We start from the raw sequence: 18768 nt of genomic DNA, 5'->3' as shown, positions 1-18768 counted from the left end.
GACCCCATCGCCGCCAAAAAAAAAAAGCCAGGCATGGTGGCTGTGCCTGTGGTTCCAGCTACCTGGGAAGCTGAAGTGGGAGGATTGCTTGAGCCTGGGAAGTCAAAGCTGCAGTGAGTTGGTATTGTGCCACTGCACTCCAGCCTGGGGTGACAGAGAGAGGCTGTCTCTGTCTCAAAAGAAAAAAAAAAAAAGAAAGAAAATACATTCCAACTGTTTATCAAGTAGTTAGAGATATTGAGGCTTGAAGAGGGAAGCAATATTGAGGCAGTGCCTTGTTTGTTGAATCTAAGATGCTGTCAAGCGTAAGATGTACTGTACTTTGGAAAGAAAAAACTGGCAGGGTGTGGTGGCTCACACCTGTAATCCCACACTTTGGGAGGCTGAGGCAGGCAGACTGCTTGAGCCCAGAAGTTCAAGACCAGCCTGGGAAACATGGCAAAACCCTGTCTCTTCAAAACAAACAAACAAACAAAAACCCAAAATTACAAAAATTAGCTGGGCGTGGTGGTGCACACCTGTGGTCCCAGCAACTCTGGAGGCTGAGGAGGGAGGATCCCTTGAGCCTGGGAGGCAGAGGTTGCAGTAAGCCAAGATGAGGCCACTGCACTCCAGTGAACCAAGATCAGGCCACTGCACTACAGCCTGGGCAACACAGCAAGACCCTGTCTCAAAAGAAAAAACAAAACAAAACAATAACCACTGCCGACTAAATTATGACACATAAACCGTAAAATGCATCCTAATTTTTAAAATGTTAAAATGTGGGGGAAGGTATCATCTTGGATCAATGAACTACAGCATTCCCTCAGTCTGCTTGCTCCCCCCTGCCTGTGTCAGGGCGAGACGGGATTCTACTCACAGTGCCTGTGGCTCCTTAACTGCTACACGGGGACACCAACCCTCCTCCCAGCTCACTTCATTGTGAAGTCATTTAGATGTCATTACTTGGCAGTAGAGTGGATCTGTACTCCAAGTTCCTGTCAGAGTATAATCCCCATTTCTCTCCCATTCGATACTCAGCAAAAACTCAATGGAGAGAAATCATGCTTGCAGTACTGCCGGCAGGATTGGCAGCCCATCCATTTTGCTCTACTCTGTTTACCCTTGGATTGAGCCAGATCAGCAGAGAGCAAAGCCCTGGAACCATGCTGGGTAATCCCTCATGGGAAGGCCCGCGCAGAGGCTCCTGCTGGTGCGCTGTCCGCCCACGCCAGGGAGGCCGGTTAGAAGCAGCCCCAGGTGTCCTGAATTTGCTGTCAAGGACACAGCAATGGGTCTTCATGAGGACTGCTGGAGACATTTTTCACGTCTTCATACCAGAAATTTAAAAAAATAAACTTTAAGAAATAGAGGATATGATCGCTACGTGTTACATACAGGCAGCAAATTTTCTCATGTATCCCATAAATGTGAACAAATTAAATAACTATGAAGGTGTTTTTCTTTTTTTTTTTTTTGAGACGGAGTCTCGCTCTGTCGCCCAGGCTGGAGTGCAGTGGCGCAATCACGGCTGTCTGCAAGCTCCACCTCCCGGGTTCACGCCATTCTCCTGCCTCAGCCTCCAGAGTAGCTGGGACTACAGGTGCCCACCACCGCGCCCGGCTAATTTTTTGTATTTTTAGTAGAGACGGGGTTTCACCGTGGTCTCGATCTCCTGACCTTGTGATCCACCCGCCTTGGCCTCCCAAAGTGCTGGGATTACAGGCGTGAGCCACCGCACCCGGCCAAAGGTGTTTTTCTTAATGCAGTTGTTATAATCATAAAAAGTTGTGCATGGAAGATGTATTAGTTCACTGTCACATTGCTACAAATAACTACCTGCGACTAGGTAATTTATAAACAAGTAACTACCCGAGACTGGGTAATTTATAAGAAAAGAGGTTTGTTTTAATTGGCTTAGGGTTCTGCAGGCTGTATCGGAGGCATGGCTGGGGGAAGCCTCAGGAAACTTACAATCATGGCAGAAGGCAAGGTGAAGCCGGTACTTCCTACATGGCCTGAGCAAAAGAGAGTGCGAAGGGGACGGTGCTACACACTTTACAACATATCTCGTGAGAGCTCTATCATGGGACAGCACTGGGGGATGGTGCCAAACCATGAGAAACCACCCTCATGATCTAATCGCCTCCCACCAGGCCCCTCCTCCAACACTGGGAATTACAATTCAACATGGGATCTGGGTGGTGACACAGAACCGTGTCAGGTGATGTAAAATTCACTTCCTCACATGTCAGCCTGAGTTCAGCCCATGGGGAAGGAAAAAATAACTACTGATAATGAACCAGAAAATCTGACTGAATAAATTACCAAATAAAATGATATTATGAACAAAAATAAAGTACACCCTGAGCAATATAGTGAGATCCTGTTTCTATCAAAAACTTAAATTAGCTGGGATTGGTGGCACATGCCTATAGTTCCAGCTGCTTGAGAGGTTGAGGTGGGAGGTTCGCTTGAGCCTGAGAGGTTGAGACTGCAGTGAGCCATGATCTCACCACTGCACTCCAGTGATACAGCAAGACTCTGTCTCAATATAAATAAATAAAAAAGTATAACATATACAGAAAAGTACACAATTTATAAATGTACAAATGAATTATCACAAATTATAACTACCCCAAATGAAAAAAAGCAGGACATTACCAGAAGCCCCTATGACTTCTCCCAGCACTGTACCCATTTTGTCCCCAAAGGCAATTTCCATCCTGATTTCTTGATTTTTCATTTTTTTAATTTTTGGTTTTATAGAGACAAGGTCTCACTATATTGCCCAGGCTGGCCTCGAATTCCTGGACTCAAACAATCCTCCCTCCTCACCCTCCCAAAGTGCTGGGATTACAAGTGTGAGCCATTGTGCCTGGCCATCCTCATTTCTAACACCATTGATTCGTTTTATGTGTTTTTAAATTTTACATCAATAGAATCACAGACTATGTATTCTTTTGGTGGCTCCTTTTGCTCCTCATTATGCCTGCAAAATTTCTCCAGGTTATTATGAGTAGCAGAAGGCTGTTCATTTTCTTTCGAGACAGGGTCTTGCTCAGTCATCCCAGCTGGAGTGCAATGGAGTAATCACGGCTCACTGCAGGCTTGACTTCCCAGGCTCAGGCAATCCTCCCCACTCAACCTCCTGAGTAGCTGGGACAACCTCCTGAGTAGCCACCAAACCTAGCTAATTTTTTTCATTTGTGGAGTGAGGGTCTCACTATGTTGCTCAAGGTTAGTCTTGCACTCCTGGGCTCAAGTGATCCTCCCGCCTTGGCCTCCCAAAGCACCGGGATTACAGGCATGAGCCATCATGCCCAGCTGGTTGCTGGGCATGCTGTACAGTAACAATCATTTAGATTGTTTCCAGTTTGGGACTATTATGAATAATGCTGCCATTTTGGTGTATATACTAAGCATTTCTGTGAGGTACATACCTAGGAGTCAAATTGCTGGGTTACAGGATATAGACGCTTGGCTAAGCTCTGGGGATGACTTCGGGATGACCACAGAATGGACCACCCCCAAGGGCAGCACTACCAATGAGGCCACCACTGGGGCTACTCAGCCCACAGACCCTTTATTCCTGCTGCTCCAGCCTTGACTGCCTCTTGACACCCAGGGCGTTGGACACTTTGTATACTAATGCCAAACTCTCACATTTCCATGACCTTACTTGTCTGCACAAGACAGAAAAGAGGGAGAGAGAGTGGGGGTGGTGGGGAGAGAAAGAGAGGGAGGGAAGAAGACAGGAGAGAGAGAGAGAGAGACAAGGAGAGAGAGAGAGAAAGGAAACAGGAGAAAGTGGCCTCTATATTTTCACTCTCCAAATCTCTCAAGTACTTCTGAAAGGTAAAACCAATCTAGCATCTGGGACCAGGGCCTGCAGCCTCTGCTCGGTAGGAAGCCAACCTAGAAGGAGAGTGGAACACAGACTAGGCTATCAGAGCTACAGCATCCGCCACAACATACCAAGGGCCTGGTCTATATGCTGGGCAAGACAGAGATCAGATCTGTGAGCTTAAGAGTCCAGTAAGAAAGGCAAGCGCTGAACAAATTAATGTAAGTACCTGCTCCCCAGCCACCACAGAACTGCTAATTCATCTCCCAGACAAGTGTTTTCTGAAACACAATGTAATCACACGTCCCTCTTGGTGCTGAGGGTAAGTGCCAAATTGGTGCTTTCCTTCTCTCAATTCCGTAGAAGGTTAGGGCATGCATTCTGCATATTTATGTCATGTTCATTTTATTATTTCTCACTCTCACTTTCCCTATGTTCCTATTTCCTGATTTACTTTTCATTATAATGTATTACATATTTCTGCAAGGCATCTCTAATCTTCCTCCTTGAAAAAGGACAGATATAAATCAATCCTCTACCTGCGTGGGCCCCCAATGCTTACCCATTTACTCAGGAGGAGTCAGCTCACTCACCAGCTCCTATTTTCATGTTTTGTTGGGTTCACAAATTTTAAATAGTATAAATATAAAAACAGAAGCTTTCAATTCATTTCTGGTTTCACATTGGTAACCAAAAAAGACTAGTGAGAAGATTAAAAGATGAGGCAAGAACATGTCCTTTGGAATAAAAAATTAATGTAACACTATAGTATTCTACAATAATTGGTTTTACTAATGTGGAACAATTAATACGAGCCATTGGCCGGGCGCGGTGGCTCAAGCCTGTAATCCCAGCACTTTGGGAGGCCGAGACGGGTGGATCACGAGGTCAGGAGATCGAGACCATCCTGAGCTACACGGTGAAACCCCGTCTCTACTAAAAAAAAAATACAAAAAAAAACTAGCCGGGCGAGATGGCGGGCGCCTGTAGTCCCAGCTACTCTGGAGGCTGAGGCAGGAGAATGGCGTAAACCCGGGAGGCGGAGCTTGCAGTGAGCCGAGATCGCGCCACTGCACTCCAGCCTGGGCGACAGAGCTAGACTCCGTCTCCAAAAAAAAAATAAATAAATAAAAATAAAAATAAAAATAAAAAAATAAAAAAAATTAATACGAGCCATAAAATGTATAATTAAACATTTTATTATTACAAATATTACAAATTCAAATCTGTTCTCTTTTCCCTATATCACCATTTAATTGAACACCACCACAACAAAAACTGGTCGCCTTAAAACCAATTTGAAAAAGGTTGTTCAGGAGCAACAATACAAAAACGAAGTGTAGACTGGAATGTGTCACATTTTGGCCAAAAAGATTTGATTCATTCTGGCTCATAAAGTTAGATAATGGTGTTTATGGTTTTGAAAGTTCACTGAAACTTTTTCACTGAACTGGTTTCTTTCTGATGCATTTTCTTGAGTTCTACCCATGACTGCCACAGTAGCAGTCCTGGGATCAGAACCCACACACCGTTAAAAAAAAACAGGTAAACCCAACAGTAGAGCCAGTTGCTGGTGTTGAGGTTGGGGCTTCTGGTGAGCCACTCCGGGAGGAAGGTCATCCAGCAGCCATACAACTCACACACGCACAGGGTGATCTGCAGGAAATGCCTGTTGGAGAGAAAGAAGCCCGGATGAACCACCAGCTTGGCACAGTTTGGCATCAGAGTCATGATATCTTGTCTGTAATGGCAGCATCAACAGTCTTTGCTATGAAAACCTCCCTAAGTTGGGCCTCAGGTGTTGGGTGGTGCTATTTTGATGGGGGCAAGTCAATCTAATTAATGAAGGCTCATTCTTTCCTTAGGGGAACAACACTGCCCTTTCTAGATTATTCTCAGAGTTAAATAAAGACCCTCAGGGATCCTGACCCATTCTTAGGGAAATTTAGTGAGATCACACCTGACTTAGCACAGAGAGGCCTGACTGTGAATCTCACCAAGAGCCATTATAAAAGGGGAGAGTGAGTAATAACCCCTTCCTCAAACAGTGTAGCGCAGACTAGATGCGATATGAGGATAAAGAGCCCAGCACTGGGCAAGTAAATGCTCAATAATGCAAATATTACCAGTGTTTGAAATAATAAACACATGGGCACATGTAGTAAGTTTGCAACCATAGTCATGGAGTGAAAAATATGTCAACGTACCAAGGAAAAATTTAATTTTTATTGCCAACTATCTCTCTAAAACTGGGTGGGGAAGGAAGCTTTAAATAAGACTTCATTACAAGATGGTGGAAAATTGAATGCAGCTGTGCCTACTTGACCTTGTTTTAGGGATTCATCTCAGGATAGCAATCTATTCACCCCAGGCCACTTTGTCCCTAAGGAAAGAAAAGGAAGGGAGGAGAGTTTATAGTCTGATAGGATGGATACCTTTTTAATCTCTTTTCTTCTTCTTTTTTTTTTTTTTGGACACAGAGTCTCGCTCTATCACCCAGGTTGGAGTGCTGTGGAACCAACATGGCTCACTGCAACCTCCACCTCCCAGGTTCAAGCAATTCTCCTGCCTCAGCCTCCTGAGTAGCTGGGGCTACAAGCGCCCACCACCATGCCTGGCTAGCTAATTTTTGTATTTTGAGTAGAGACAAGGTTTCACCATGTTGGCCAGGCTGGTCTCGAACTTCTGATCTTGTGATCCGCCTGCCTCGGCCTCCCAAAGCGCTGGGATTATAGGCGTGAGCCACCGCACCCGGCCTCTCTGCACTCTGCCCACCCCATACCCTTCACGATCTGCTTCTGAGATTTCTTATTTATCTTGCAAGTCTGACTCCGAATTATGTAAGATAATTTACTTTTTGTCAAGTGGGACAGGAGTTTTCTTAAATGATTTAGGGGGAAAAGGATGGACGTATTACCATTTTATTCTCCAAAGTATTGGTGGCAAATCATCCAAGAGTGTTAGCACCATTCTTGCCTCTACAGAGTCTAGGTTGTTATTCGAATAATATTTCTCATATTTTTGATTCGGAAAAGTCTGAAATGATCCTAGTAGCACCATCACACTTATCTCACATCAAATAATTTTCATTTCTATTCTCGTTTTTTCTTTGGAGACAGGGTCTTACTATGTCACCCAGGTTGGAGTGCAGTGGCGTGATCATGGCTTCCTGCAGCCTTGACCTCCCAGGCTCAAATGATCCTCCCACCTCTGCCTCCTAAGTATCTGGGACTACAGGCACATGCCACTATGCCTAATTTAAAAATTTTTTATTCCCTGTAGAGACAGGGTCTCACTGTGTTGCCTAGGCTGGTCTCAAACTCCTGAGATCAGGTGATCCTCCCACCTCAGCCTCTCAAAGTGTTGGGATTACAGGCGTAAGCCACCGTGCCAGGCCTCTATTCTTCTATCTTTTATCTAACAAATACATGTGGTCACAACCTACTCTAAAGGTCACCTAAGTGTTGGGACACGTAATGTTTCCCCTACCTTCCAGCAGGACGGAAGAAGGGCACCTACCGGTAATGTTTTTCTTTGACTATGGCATAAATGAGGAACAATGCCAGAGACCCATCCAGCGCGACGGTCAGAATTTCCACAGACACAATGGTTGGATCGAAATAAACCCATCTTGCATCAGCTTTGCCATATTCTTTCCCTAAAGACAAAATCCACGTTGTTACTCAAATGGCAACAGTTTTTATGACAGTCCATGGAAATGACCTTTCTTTCCTTTAAGGTGGAGATAAAATGAGTTATCGCCACTCTCTCTGCGTTCTTCACAATGCCTTAGTGGAAGGCAGGAGAAGCCCTGGGACCAAAATGCATTTACCACCTGACACAAGCACTAAGAACAGCAGCAGGTTACAGGTGTCCAATCATTCAGTTTCCAGCATGCTTTCACATACGCGCCCTCCTCAGCCCCACCCTCTTCAACGTAAGTAGCAGAATTTTAAAAGAATTCAACATGGTCAGATTTTGCAAAGACAATCTCCAGTCATGATCTTGGTAAATACATTGTAATTCCTTACTTCAAAATTTCCATATAAATTCTGTAAGTCTAATGGAGATGTGGGAAATTTGCTGTGAAGGACATGTTTATAAAAGACACATAAAATGGCCAGGTATGGTGGCTCATGACTGTAATCCCAGCACTTTGGGAGGCCGAGGCGGGCAGATCATGAGGTCAGGAGATCAAGACTATCTTGACTAACACGGTGAAACCCCGTCTCTACTAAAAATACAAAAAATTAGCCGGGCGTGGTGGCGGGTGCCTATAGTCCCAGCTACTCCGGAGGCTGAGACACGAGAATGGCGTGAAACCAGGAGGCGGAGCTTGTAGTGAGCCAAGATAGCGCCACTGCACTCCAGCCTAGGCGACAGAGCGAGACTCTGTCTCAAAACAAAACAAAACAACAAAAAAACCATGTTTGTTGGCCAGGCACGGTGGCTCACACCTGTAATCCCAGCACTTTGGGAGGCCAAAGTGGGTGGATCACTTGAGGTCAGGAGTTTGGGACCAGTCCAGCCAAGGTAGTGAAACCCTGTCTCCACTAAAAATACAAAATTTAGCTGGGCGTGGTGGCACATGCCAGTAATCTCAGCTACTTGGAAGGCTGAGGCGAGAGAATCACTAGAACCTGGGAGGCGGAGGTTGCAGTGAGCTGAGATTGCACCACTGCACTCCAACCTGGGCAACAAGAGCTAGACCCTGTCTCAAAACAACACCACCATTATTAATAACAGAAGAGAAACTAGGTGCTGAAGGGACAGTGGGCTGCGGGGGGAGGAGAGAGCCCGGACTGCAGAATGAATCAGAGTGGGCAGAGGGGGGTCTGTGCCCACAGGGACAGGGGACTCACAATGGCCCTCACACAGTCTCAGCTGTGCTGCTTGGGGAGCCAGTGTGCTCTCAGAGATCCACCCAGACCCATTATCAGAATGATTTCTTCTTGGGAACACCATGACTCAGAGTCTTTTTAGGGCTGGAATGATGGCCAGGTATTGTAGAGGCCATTAAAAATTATTTAATTATTTTCTTAATGTGTAAAAGTAATACATGCTGGTCCTAAGACCTCAAATGACTACAGCGAAAAAGATGGAAGTGATGACCTCGTCTCCCCCTTTAATACTATTTCGCATTATCCAGAAAAGGTGTGATGGCCACAGAGGAGCCTGTGATCTGCTACTGAGCAGCACACAGCTCTTGTCTCATAAAGGTCAGAGGAAGGATCCCTCAGGGCCTGGGACAAAGGTTTCTAACAAAAGGCTGCCCTAAGAGAAAGGACAATAAGAGGATTAGCTATTTAATGGAATAACACACAAGGCACGTGCTGAGGGGATGTTCTGTGAGAGGCCACCGAGAGTCAGCAACCTGTCCTCAGCCAACTGTCTGCAGTCTCCTGTGCCCTTCAATAACTAACTGGAAAACACTGTCATATTGAAACGTTTCTCCCCTAAATTTAAATATACATACAATAGGTGAAATATACCAGTTAGTGCAACTAAAATCTCATAAAATATCACTTAAGTAAAATGTCAGTTCTTCAGGAACAAAAAGAGATATTGACCAAGTCTTTTTTTTTTTTTTGAAAAGGAGTCTCACTGTTGCCCAGCCAGGAGTGCAATGGCACAATCTCGGCTCACTGCAACCTCCGCCTCCCAGGTTCAAGTGATCCTCCAGCCTCAGCCTCCCAAGTAGTTGGGACTACAGGAACCCACCACCACACCCAGCTAATACTGATTGACGGAGACGGAGTCTCACTCTGTCACCCAGGCTAGAGTGCAATGGTCAGATCTCAGCTAGCTGCAACCTCCACCTCCTGCGTTCAAGTGATTCTCCTGCCTCAGCCTCCCAGTAGCTAGGATTACAGGCATGTGCCACCATGCCTAGCTAATTTTGTATTTTCAGTAGAGATGGGGTTTCACCATGTTGGTCAGGCTGGTCTCAAACTCCCGACCTCAGGTGATCTACCTGCCTTGGCCTCCCAAAATGCTGGGATTACATGCTTGAGCCACTGCACCTGGCCTAACTTTTGTATTTTTAGTAGAAACAGGGTTTCACAATGTTGGCCACACTAGTCTCAAACTCCTAACCTCAAGTGATCCATCCGTCTCGGCCTCCCAAAATGCTGGGATTACAGGCATAGGCCACCATGCCCAACCTTCAACAAGTCTTTTTTTTAGCATTTGGAAGTGCTGTGGCAGGCCCCAAGAATGCAGCTGCAAGTAGGACCAAATGTCGGCCCTTAGTGGCCCACATTTTAGTGAGGCTGAAAACCAGGCAGTGGTGGCTAGAGAATACGAGGACAGGGAAGAAGTGGCACTGAAGCCAGACTACAAACATCAGGGAAGACTTCCTGGAGGAGGTGTTTTGATCACTGCCTCTCTTCCCTGTTGGTGAGGGATGGACTTCTGCCTGAGGGCTATGGTGATGGCTGAACACACAACACCCAACACTGGGCAGATGAAATGGAGGAGGTTTATTAGTCACATACACTTGTGGCCTGGGGAAGGAGGTCATCTCGCCATGCAGGGCCACATAGGGGTTGTACCTGGGAACAGTGATCGGGCAGGGGCCACAGAGGCAGGCTTTGCAGTAACAGAAGGAGGGGGTGGGTTGAGCCCTGGTTCCTGAGAAAGGATGTGATTGGCTTGTTTGGATAATTCCAAGGGCAGACTGGTGGGAACTGAAGCCTGCTACTGAGGGGACAAGCAGGCACTGCGCCTGCTCCCCTTGACAGGGGGAGCTTATATGTGGAAGCAGAGTGGGGAGGCAGACTTGCAGTTTGGTCATTTGAGGGCCCGCCCCCTGGATCTCACCAGATATCAAAACAGACATAATACTGAATCCTGGCCAGGCAGGATGGCTCACACCTGTAATCCCAGCATTCTGAGAGAGGCCGAGGCAGGTGGATCACTTGAGGTCAGGAGTTTGAGACCAGCTTGGCTAACACAGTGAAACCCTGTCTCTATTAAAATACAAAAATTAGCCGGGCATGGTGGTACACACGTGTAGTTCTAGCTACTAGGGAGGCTGAGTGAGGCAGGAGAATCACTTGAACCGGGAGGCAGAGGTTGTAGTGAGCCGGCATTGAGCCACTGTACTCCAGCCTGGGAGACAGAGCGAGATTCTGTTTAAAATAATAATAAGAAGAAAAAAGCAGACATATTACTGAATCCTAATTTCAGGCCTTATACCACAAGAGGTGACTCCAAATCTGAGCAAAAAATAAGGGTGTTTCAGGGAGGAGCATGTGCAAAGTCTGTAGCTGAGAGAATACAGTGTGTCTGAATCTACAGTTTAGCAGAGCTGACAGTGGGGAAGGTTAATGCCTGAGAGGAAGGTAGGGGACGGACAGTAAGGGGCCCTGGAATCCACCAGTCCCAGTGCATCTCCCTGTGGCATCTCCCTCTGGCAGTCCCTCTGGTATCTCCTCTACTGCTAAACTTTGACCATCTCTTTGCTTATTAAACACTGAAACAATAAATAGGCAAATAGCAGCATTAAAGAGCCTGATGATATGATCATTTCCATTGATTCTGTGACTGATAACGGGGCTTAGGTGAGGTTTACAGGGAAAAGATGCAAACTAAGGATCAGGGTAGATTTCCTCAACCAGAGCCATTGTTGTGTCCTCAACCAGAGAGTGGAGACCAGGAGACACTGAGTATTCATGACGTTTATGGCCGGCCCTGCATCCCAGTGAAGCCAAGGTCAGAACACAGGTCATCCTCAGAAGGTCCTGCTCTAGACACCCAGTATCAGAATCTGCATTTGAGTAAGATTCCCAGGTGATCTGGAGCACTTTGAAGTCTGGGAAGTACTACTTGCTTTACATTTTCTACTGGATTTTTACTTCCATGAAAATAAAGGACACCTTCATTAAATGAGTTTTTACTGCATTTTGGTTTTTAGAAATAGGGTATCACTGTGTTGCCCTGGCTAAACTCCTAAACTCAAACTCCTGGGCTCAAATAATCCTCCTGCCTCAGCCTCCCAAGCAGCTAGGGCTCCAGGCTTGAGCCACTGCACCCAGCTAGTTTTCACTTCATTAAGGTGCGTAATGTAAATGTGAAGATGATGGAGAAAGCCTGTGTTAGACATTTGCATTTCATGGGATTAAGCCAAATCTGGGCTGTTTGCTTTCTCTCATGTCAGGCAGGGCAGCCAGAGGAGGAGGTGTCAGCACAGCATCTGGCAAAGAGGAGAAGAGGACGCTCAGCAGGAGGAGCCATGACTCAGGCTGGGGTCAGCAGCCTCTGGGCTTCACCAGCAATCCCCCAGCAGAGTTTAATGCAGCCGATCAAAAGTACATAGCTGCATTCAGCTGGGCCCCTGGATCTGAAATGGCTCCACTCTGGTCAAGGGGACTCAGACTCCTCGGCTAGGACTTGAGGCATCAAAGATGACACCTTTTCCTTTGGGAAGTACTAATGAGCCTACTCAATTCTCTAGATGTTTCCTAACACTAGTGGTAAACAGGAGTCCCCCACACAGATCCTAGCTGGAAATGATTTCTGAGTCATGAAAAGAAATGAGATAAACAGGATGGGTGTGGTGTCTCACACCTGTAATCCCAGCACTTTGGGAAGCCGAGGCGGGCAGATCACAAGGTCAGGAGATCGAGACCATCCTAGCTAACATGGTGAAACCCTGTCTCTACTGAAAATGCAAAAAATTAGCCGGGCGTGGTGGCGGGCACCTGTAGTCCCAGCTACTCAGGAGGCTGAGACAGGAAAATGATGGCATGAACCCGGGAGGCAGAGCTTGCAGTGAGCCAAGATCGTGCCACTGCACTTCAGCCTGGGCGACAGAGTGAGACTCCATCTCAAAAAAAAAAAAAAAAAAAAAAAGAAAGAATGCAAAGTTTCAGAAGCAAAACCTGAAAGCAGTTATCCTGAGAAAGGCAGTTTTATAAAGTGGTAAAAAAAAAAAATAACTGTCGGTATTGACACAGTACATGGTAGGACATCGACACTAATTGACTGACAATGAGCAAGAAGACTTTTGGAAAGGATCTATAAGACCACAAAAAAGTATGCACAATAAAAAGAAAGTTGATATTAAAAGTATGGGAAAAGCACCCAGTTTAAATGCTACAAGTTCTTCCATCTGCACTCACTACCAACGTTTTTTTTTTTTTTTGAAAGGAGTCTTGCTCTACTGCCCAGGCTGGAGTGCAGAGGTGCGATCTTGGCTCACTGCAAGCTCCGCCTCCCGGTTCACACCATTCTCCTGCCTTAGCCTCCCGAGTAGCTGGGACTACAGGCGCCCACCACCATGCCTGGCTAATTTTTTGTATTTTTAGTAAAGATGGGGTTTCACTGTGTTAGCCAGGATGGTCTCCATCTCCTGACCTTGTGATCTGCCCACCTCGGCCTCCCAAAGTGCTGGGTTTACAGGCGTGAGCCACCACACCCAGCCACTCACTAGCAACATTTTTCATTTTATGTATTGTTTTATAGAGATGGACTCTTGCTCTGTCACCTGGGCTGGAGTGCAGTGGTGCAACTGTGGCTCAATGCAGCCTTGAACTTCTAGACTCAAAAGATTCTCCCGCCTCAGCCTCCTGAGTAGATGGGACTACAGGTGTGCACCACCAAACCTGGCTCATTTAAAAATCTTTTTTTAAAGATAGGGTTTTGCTATGTTGCCCAGGCTCAAATATTGTTTAACATACAGCTTTATTAAGATGTAATTCACATGCCACACAATCTACCTATTTAAAGAATTGGTTTTAGTATAATCACAGGTTTGAATCACCACAATCTAATTTTAGAACATTTCATTACCCCAAAAAGAAACCTGTGCCCATTAGCAGTCACTCCTCATTTCCCCTCAACACTCCCACCCCTACCCTCATTCCCAGGCAACCAGTAATCTACAATGTCTCCACAGATTCACCTCTTCTGGACATTTCATATAAATGAAATCATACAATATGTGATAGAGACATTTATTTGACAGTCACACTTGCAATAAACCTCCTCCAACATTTCAAACACAAACTTTTTAATTACTTACATAAAGAAGCAATCAAGCCATCGGAATTTGCAACGTTTCCTACTAAAGACAAGTAGACAAAAGGGCCTTCCTAGAGGGGAGAAAATGAAGACATGCTCTAATACAGCATCACAACCACAGGATGGCACCGTAGACACATGGCATTGCCTGGCTCCATCCCCCACACTTCTCCATGGCTCACATCCTGGCCAGAGCCTGGGAACATCCACACAACCTTGTGGGATGCGATCCTGGGGCCTGGTTACCCGGACCTTGGAAGTGGGTATGTCTCACCCTAATGTACAATTAATGTTGTTTTTCAGTGACTGGCATTGTAAAAGCAGAGATGTGTTCTTTTGTGGAAAAAGTGAAATTTTTGCATAAGAGTTTATTGTATTAAATAGAGTAAGCTCTAGATTATTCCAGGGATCTTAAGTCTTTGAGTAGAACCTCACAGAAGTTCACTTTTTTTTTTTACCTCAAAAAAATCTAAGATCTTAAAGAGAAAGGCAATTGAGTTTATACCAGCATTGAGCAATCCTCCCCCCTCTCCTATATATGGGCAAGTTTAGGAAGATTTAAAACAGTTACAGGCTACATATACCATTCAGGTAATAAAATATCTGCAATTACACTTAGTATTTTCCCATCACTGAAGTGCTTCTTGGCCTAAGATTTCTAAAACAAAACAGCTAGAAGCCACTGGGATATCTAATGGTCATGTTGCTCCTTTGAACATATTTTGCTGCTGGTCAATAGAACTTTTTTCTCATTCCTTTTAAACAAAACAATCACTTGTATGACATTAAAACTGGGTCCTGCCTCCCCAGAGGTCACCACTCTCAATCACGTCTCTTTGCAGTTCCCATGGTGATTTCATAATATACTTACACTATTTCCTTCGACTGCTAGTGGGAAAAGCTATTGTTTCATAGATACTCCTTCCCCTCCCGTTTCCAGTCCTTCGAGTTCCTGATGTATTATTTTATTACTTACCCAAATTTGTAACTTAAAACCTGAAAACCTCAGCTCACTCACTCATCAATGTCGTGCAGTCTCTGGGCTTCTTAACCATGTAAGAGTATGACAGCCTCTACCAGGTTCCCCGCACTGTTACCAACTCTCAATTTCTGTCCAGTTTGCTTGTGCATTGTTAAGACTGATTACGTGTCCTTTCTTGTTCTCTAAACATATTTGTCTTCCCTGTTTTATCTGTAACTGGATTCTACAAGCTGAAAAGCCAATTAACAGTACAATGTTGTGATGATGGAAACAGCGTTCACTGTAATAGGCCGCAATTTCTCTCCTTAGGGATCCCGCATCCTGACTCCTGTGTCATTTAAGGATAATGCTGCAAATGAAAAATCCCTTTACTACATTTTAGTTTGCTTCATATTTGGGCCATGACTTTCTTATGTTTATTCTACAGTTTATAATTACTTTTTTTTTTCTGATTGAGAAGAGACCTTTCTCCCTATCTCATGAAATCTTCCAGCTTTTTACTGATTTTAATCTCTGCTTGAACAGAGGCTTTGAGGTTGGTTTATTTTGTCTTGTTTTGGCACTCTTTGCAAGTTGCTTAATTGGTAAATGTGGTTTATCTGAGTATATGTAAAAGTCGTATTCTTTTTTTTTTTTTTTTTTGAGACAGAATCTCGCTCTGTCGCCCAGGGTAGAGTGTAGTGGTGTGATCTTGGACTTGGCTCACTGCAACCTCCGCCTCCTGCGTTCAAGCGATTCCACTGCCTCAGCCTCTCAAGTAGCTGGGACCACAGGCATGTGACACTACACTCAGCTAATTTTTGTCATTTTTAGTAGAGATGGGATTTCACCATGTTAGCCAGGCTGGTTTAAAACTCATGGCCTCAAGTGATTTGCCTGCCTCGGCCTCCCAAAGTGCTAGGATTACAGGTGTGAATCACCGTGCCAGGCTCCAAAAATCATATCCTTTAAAGGACATTTTAAAAAATCGTATGAGACAAATAGCTGTATTTATAAACAAATAAGTACTCCCCAGTCCACTTACTTTGCAACACTTTATTTTTACCAGCCAATTTTTTATTTTTAGCAGAACCATAGGGTGAAATCCATACCACTTCCTTGCTTTGGCTTGAGAACTTTCTAGACAAAGCACATCCACTGGGCTGGCCAGTGGGCAATGGGGCTGGGCTGAATTTGACCCTCTCTAGGCCTCAGGCCATCTATCTGTAAGATGAAGGACTTCTTTCCTATAGATTGTGAATCTCATCCTAAAACTAAATGCAACCTCCACTGGCGACCTCTTTTACTGGACTCATTAGTAAGACGTGGAGTCTGACACTAGATCGCAGACCTTTCCCCAGAAGCAACTCTGGGTAAGAGCAAGATGGGGATCTGGAAATCAGTAACATGCAGGAACCTATGAGTCTATAACAAATCCGTTTCCTTTTACATCTACCTGTTGAAGTTCTATTCATTTTTCAAATCCCAGCCCCAACTCCCTTCTTCAAGAAACCTTCTTTGACCTCCTAGTGAGAATTAATGTCTCACTCTCCTAAAACTCCCATGTGACTAAGTTTGTTTCTGTAACCAGCAGCTATCCACTCGCTCCCCAGCTCCCACTGGATCACACATCACTGGGATCTGGAGTACTGTCATCTCTATCTTAGAATCCCCAAGAAACATGGCATTTGTGTTCAGTGTTTGCTAACCTTGAATTAAGTTCATACAACAAATTTCTTATAAAGGATGCCCTGGTAAGGCTTTTAGAATGCCCTATTTTTTACTGTATTAATGTCCTAAATGTAAAGATAGCATAACACATATCAAGTGTAACGAATATTCATGCCTTCAAATGCTGATCAGATGTCACCTCCTCCAGGAAGCAAGATTGTACTATTCTCCTGCTGGGAGGTCGGTGCACTCCTACACAGAACCTGCTCACTTGTCTCTTCCCAAAACTGCCAGTTCTTTGAGGTCCAATTCTTTGTCTTTTATCTCTATATTCCAAATGGCTAACACATAGTACATGCTAATAAACGTTTCCTAAAAGAAATAAAATGGAGAATAGAAAACAAGACAGTTAAAAATAGTAATCTGATTAGAAAATGGGTAAAAGAAATGAATAGACATCTCACCGGAAAGTACATAAAGATGGCAAATAAGCACATGGAAAGATGTTCAACTTCATTAGCCACCAAGGAAACACACCTTCAGACCACAGGGAGGTATCACTGCATAAACTATCAGAATGGCGAAAATAAGGCTGGGTGTGGTGGTTCACACCTGTAATCCCAGCACTTTCGGAGGCCTAGGCGGGCGAATCATGAGGTCAGGAGTTCGAGACCAGCCTGGCCAACATGGTGAAACCCCACCTCTACTAATAATACAAAAAAATTAGCTGGGTGTGGTGGTGTGTGCCTGTAGTCCCAGCTACTTAGGAGGCTGAGGCAGGAGAACTGCTTGAACTGGGAGGCGGAAGTTGCAGTGAGCTATGATTATGCCAATGCACTCCAGCCTTTACGACAAAGTGAAACTGTGTCAAAAAAAGAAGGGGAAAGGGAAAAGGAAAGGGAAAGGGAGGAAGGGAGGAAAGAAGGGAGGGAGGGAAGGAGGGAAGAAGAAAGGAAGGAAAGGAAAGGAAGGGAGGAAAGGAAGGGAGAAAAGGGAGGGAAGGAAGGCAGGCAAAAATAAAAAATAGTGGCAACATCAAATAGTGGTAAGGATGTAGAAAAATGGAAACAAACACACATTTCTGAAGGGATAGAAGCGGTACAGTCACTAAAAAAAACTAGAGTTTGGCAGTTTCTTCTAAAACTAAATATGCAATGACCATATGACCCAGCAATTCCACATTTGGGTATTTCTCCCAGAAAAATAAAAACTTATGTTTATACAAAAACAAGTACACGAATGTTCATAGCAGCTTTATTTGTGGTAACTAAAAACTGATGTTCTTCAAAAAGCCGATCCCAAAAGATTACATAGTGATTACATTCATTTTTATTTCTGTGTTTATTTTATGAGACACAGTTTCGCTCTGTCGCTCAGGCAAGAGTGCAGTGGCTCGATCTTGGCTCACTGCAACCTCCACTTCCCGTGTTAAGGGATTCTCGTGCCTTAGCCTCCTGAGTAGCTGGGATTACAGGCATGCACCACCACGCCCTCCTTAATTTTTGTATTTTTAGTAGAGATGGGGTTTCAGCACGTTGGCCAGGCTGGTCTTGAACTCCTGACCTCAAGTGATCCACCTGCCTCAGCCTCCCCAAGTGCTGTGATTACAGGTTTGAGCCACCATGCTGGGCTCTGTGGTTACATTTATGTAACAATTTTCTGAAATGATAGATTTTAGAAATGGAGGACATTATTAGTGGTTGCCAGGGGTTAGGGGATGGAGGTGTGGGATGGGGGGATGTGTAGTTATAAAAGGAAAACACTAGGGATCCTTGTAGTGCTGAAACTATTCAGTACCTGGACTGTTGTGGTTGATATGTGAATCCACCCAGTTGATAAAATTATATAGAACTTAATACACACACACATACTTCCACACACAAAAAAACTGAGAAGTCTGAAAAAGATCAGTGGACTGTATCAATGTCCATACGATGGTTATATTATACTATAGTTTTACAAAATGTTTGGTACCAAAATTATCAAAATAGAAAATAACTTTTTCTATTTTTAGACAGAGTCTTGCTCCCCAGGCAGGAGTGCAGTGGTTTGACCTTGGCTCACTGCAACCTTTGCCTTCTGGGTTCAAGCAATTCTCCTGCCTTAGCCTCCTAAGTAGCTGGGATTACAGGTGCTCACCACCATGCCTGTCTAATTTTTTGTATTTTTAGTAGAGACGGGGTTTTGCCACGTTGGCCAGGCTGGTCTCGAACTACTGACCTCAGGTGATCCACCTGCCTTGGCCTCCCAAAGTGCTGGGATTACAGGTGTGAGCCACTGC

The 18768-nt window shown here is 44.8% G+C and overlaps 1 protein-coding gene across 2 annotated transcripts in view; it reads right to left on the bottom strand.

The window, feature by feature from the left end:
- Window positions 1-5007: 5007 nt before the first annotated feature.
- EBPL (emopamil binding protein-like) overlaps window positions 5008-18768 on the bottom strand; it is a 30431-nt gene continuing 16670 nt past the window's right edge. Inside the window, exons 2-5 of one of the 2 annotated variants that reach the window (XM_011939361.1) lie at window positions 13857-13926; window positions 7349-7487; window positions 6151-6212; window positions 5008-5498 (exon numbers count right to left, since the gene is read on the bottom strand). In XM_011939361.1, coding sequence (XP_011794751.1) covers window positions 6188-6212; window positions 7349-7487; window positions 13857-13926 — 234 coding nt within the window. In that variant the 3' untranslated portion in view covers window positions 5008-5498; window positions 6151-6187. The remainder of the gene's footprint in view (window positions 5499-6150; window positions 6213-7348; window positions 7488-13856; window positions 13927-18768) is intronic. The other variant, XM_011939354.1, reaches the window with a different exon arrangement.

The sequence above is a fragment of the Colobus angolensis genome, unplaced genomic scaffold (genome assembly GCF_000951035.1).
Source record: "Colobus angolensis palliatus isolate OR3802 unplaced genomic scaffold, Cang.pa_1.0 Scaffold101, whole genome shotgun sequence".
Classification (NCBI taxonomy): domain Eukaryota; kingdom Metazoa; phylum Chordata; class Mammalia; order Primates; family Cercopithecidae; genus Colobus; species Colobus angolensis.
Note: the sequence above shows the minus strand (reverse complement) of the source record. Positions and strands in the feature narration are given on the sequence as shown.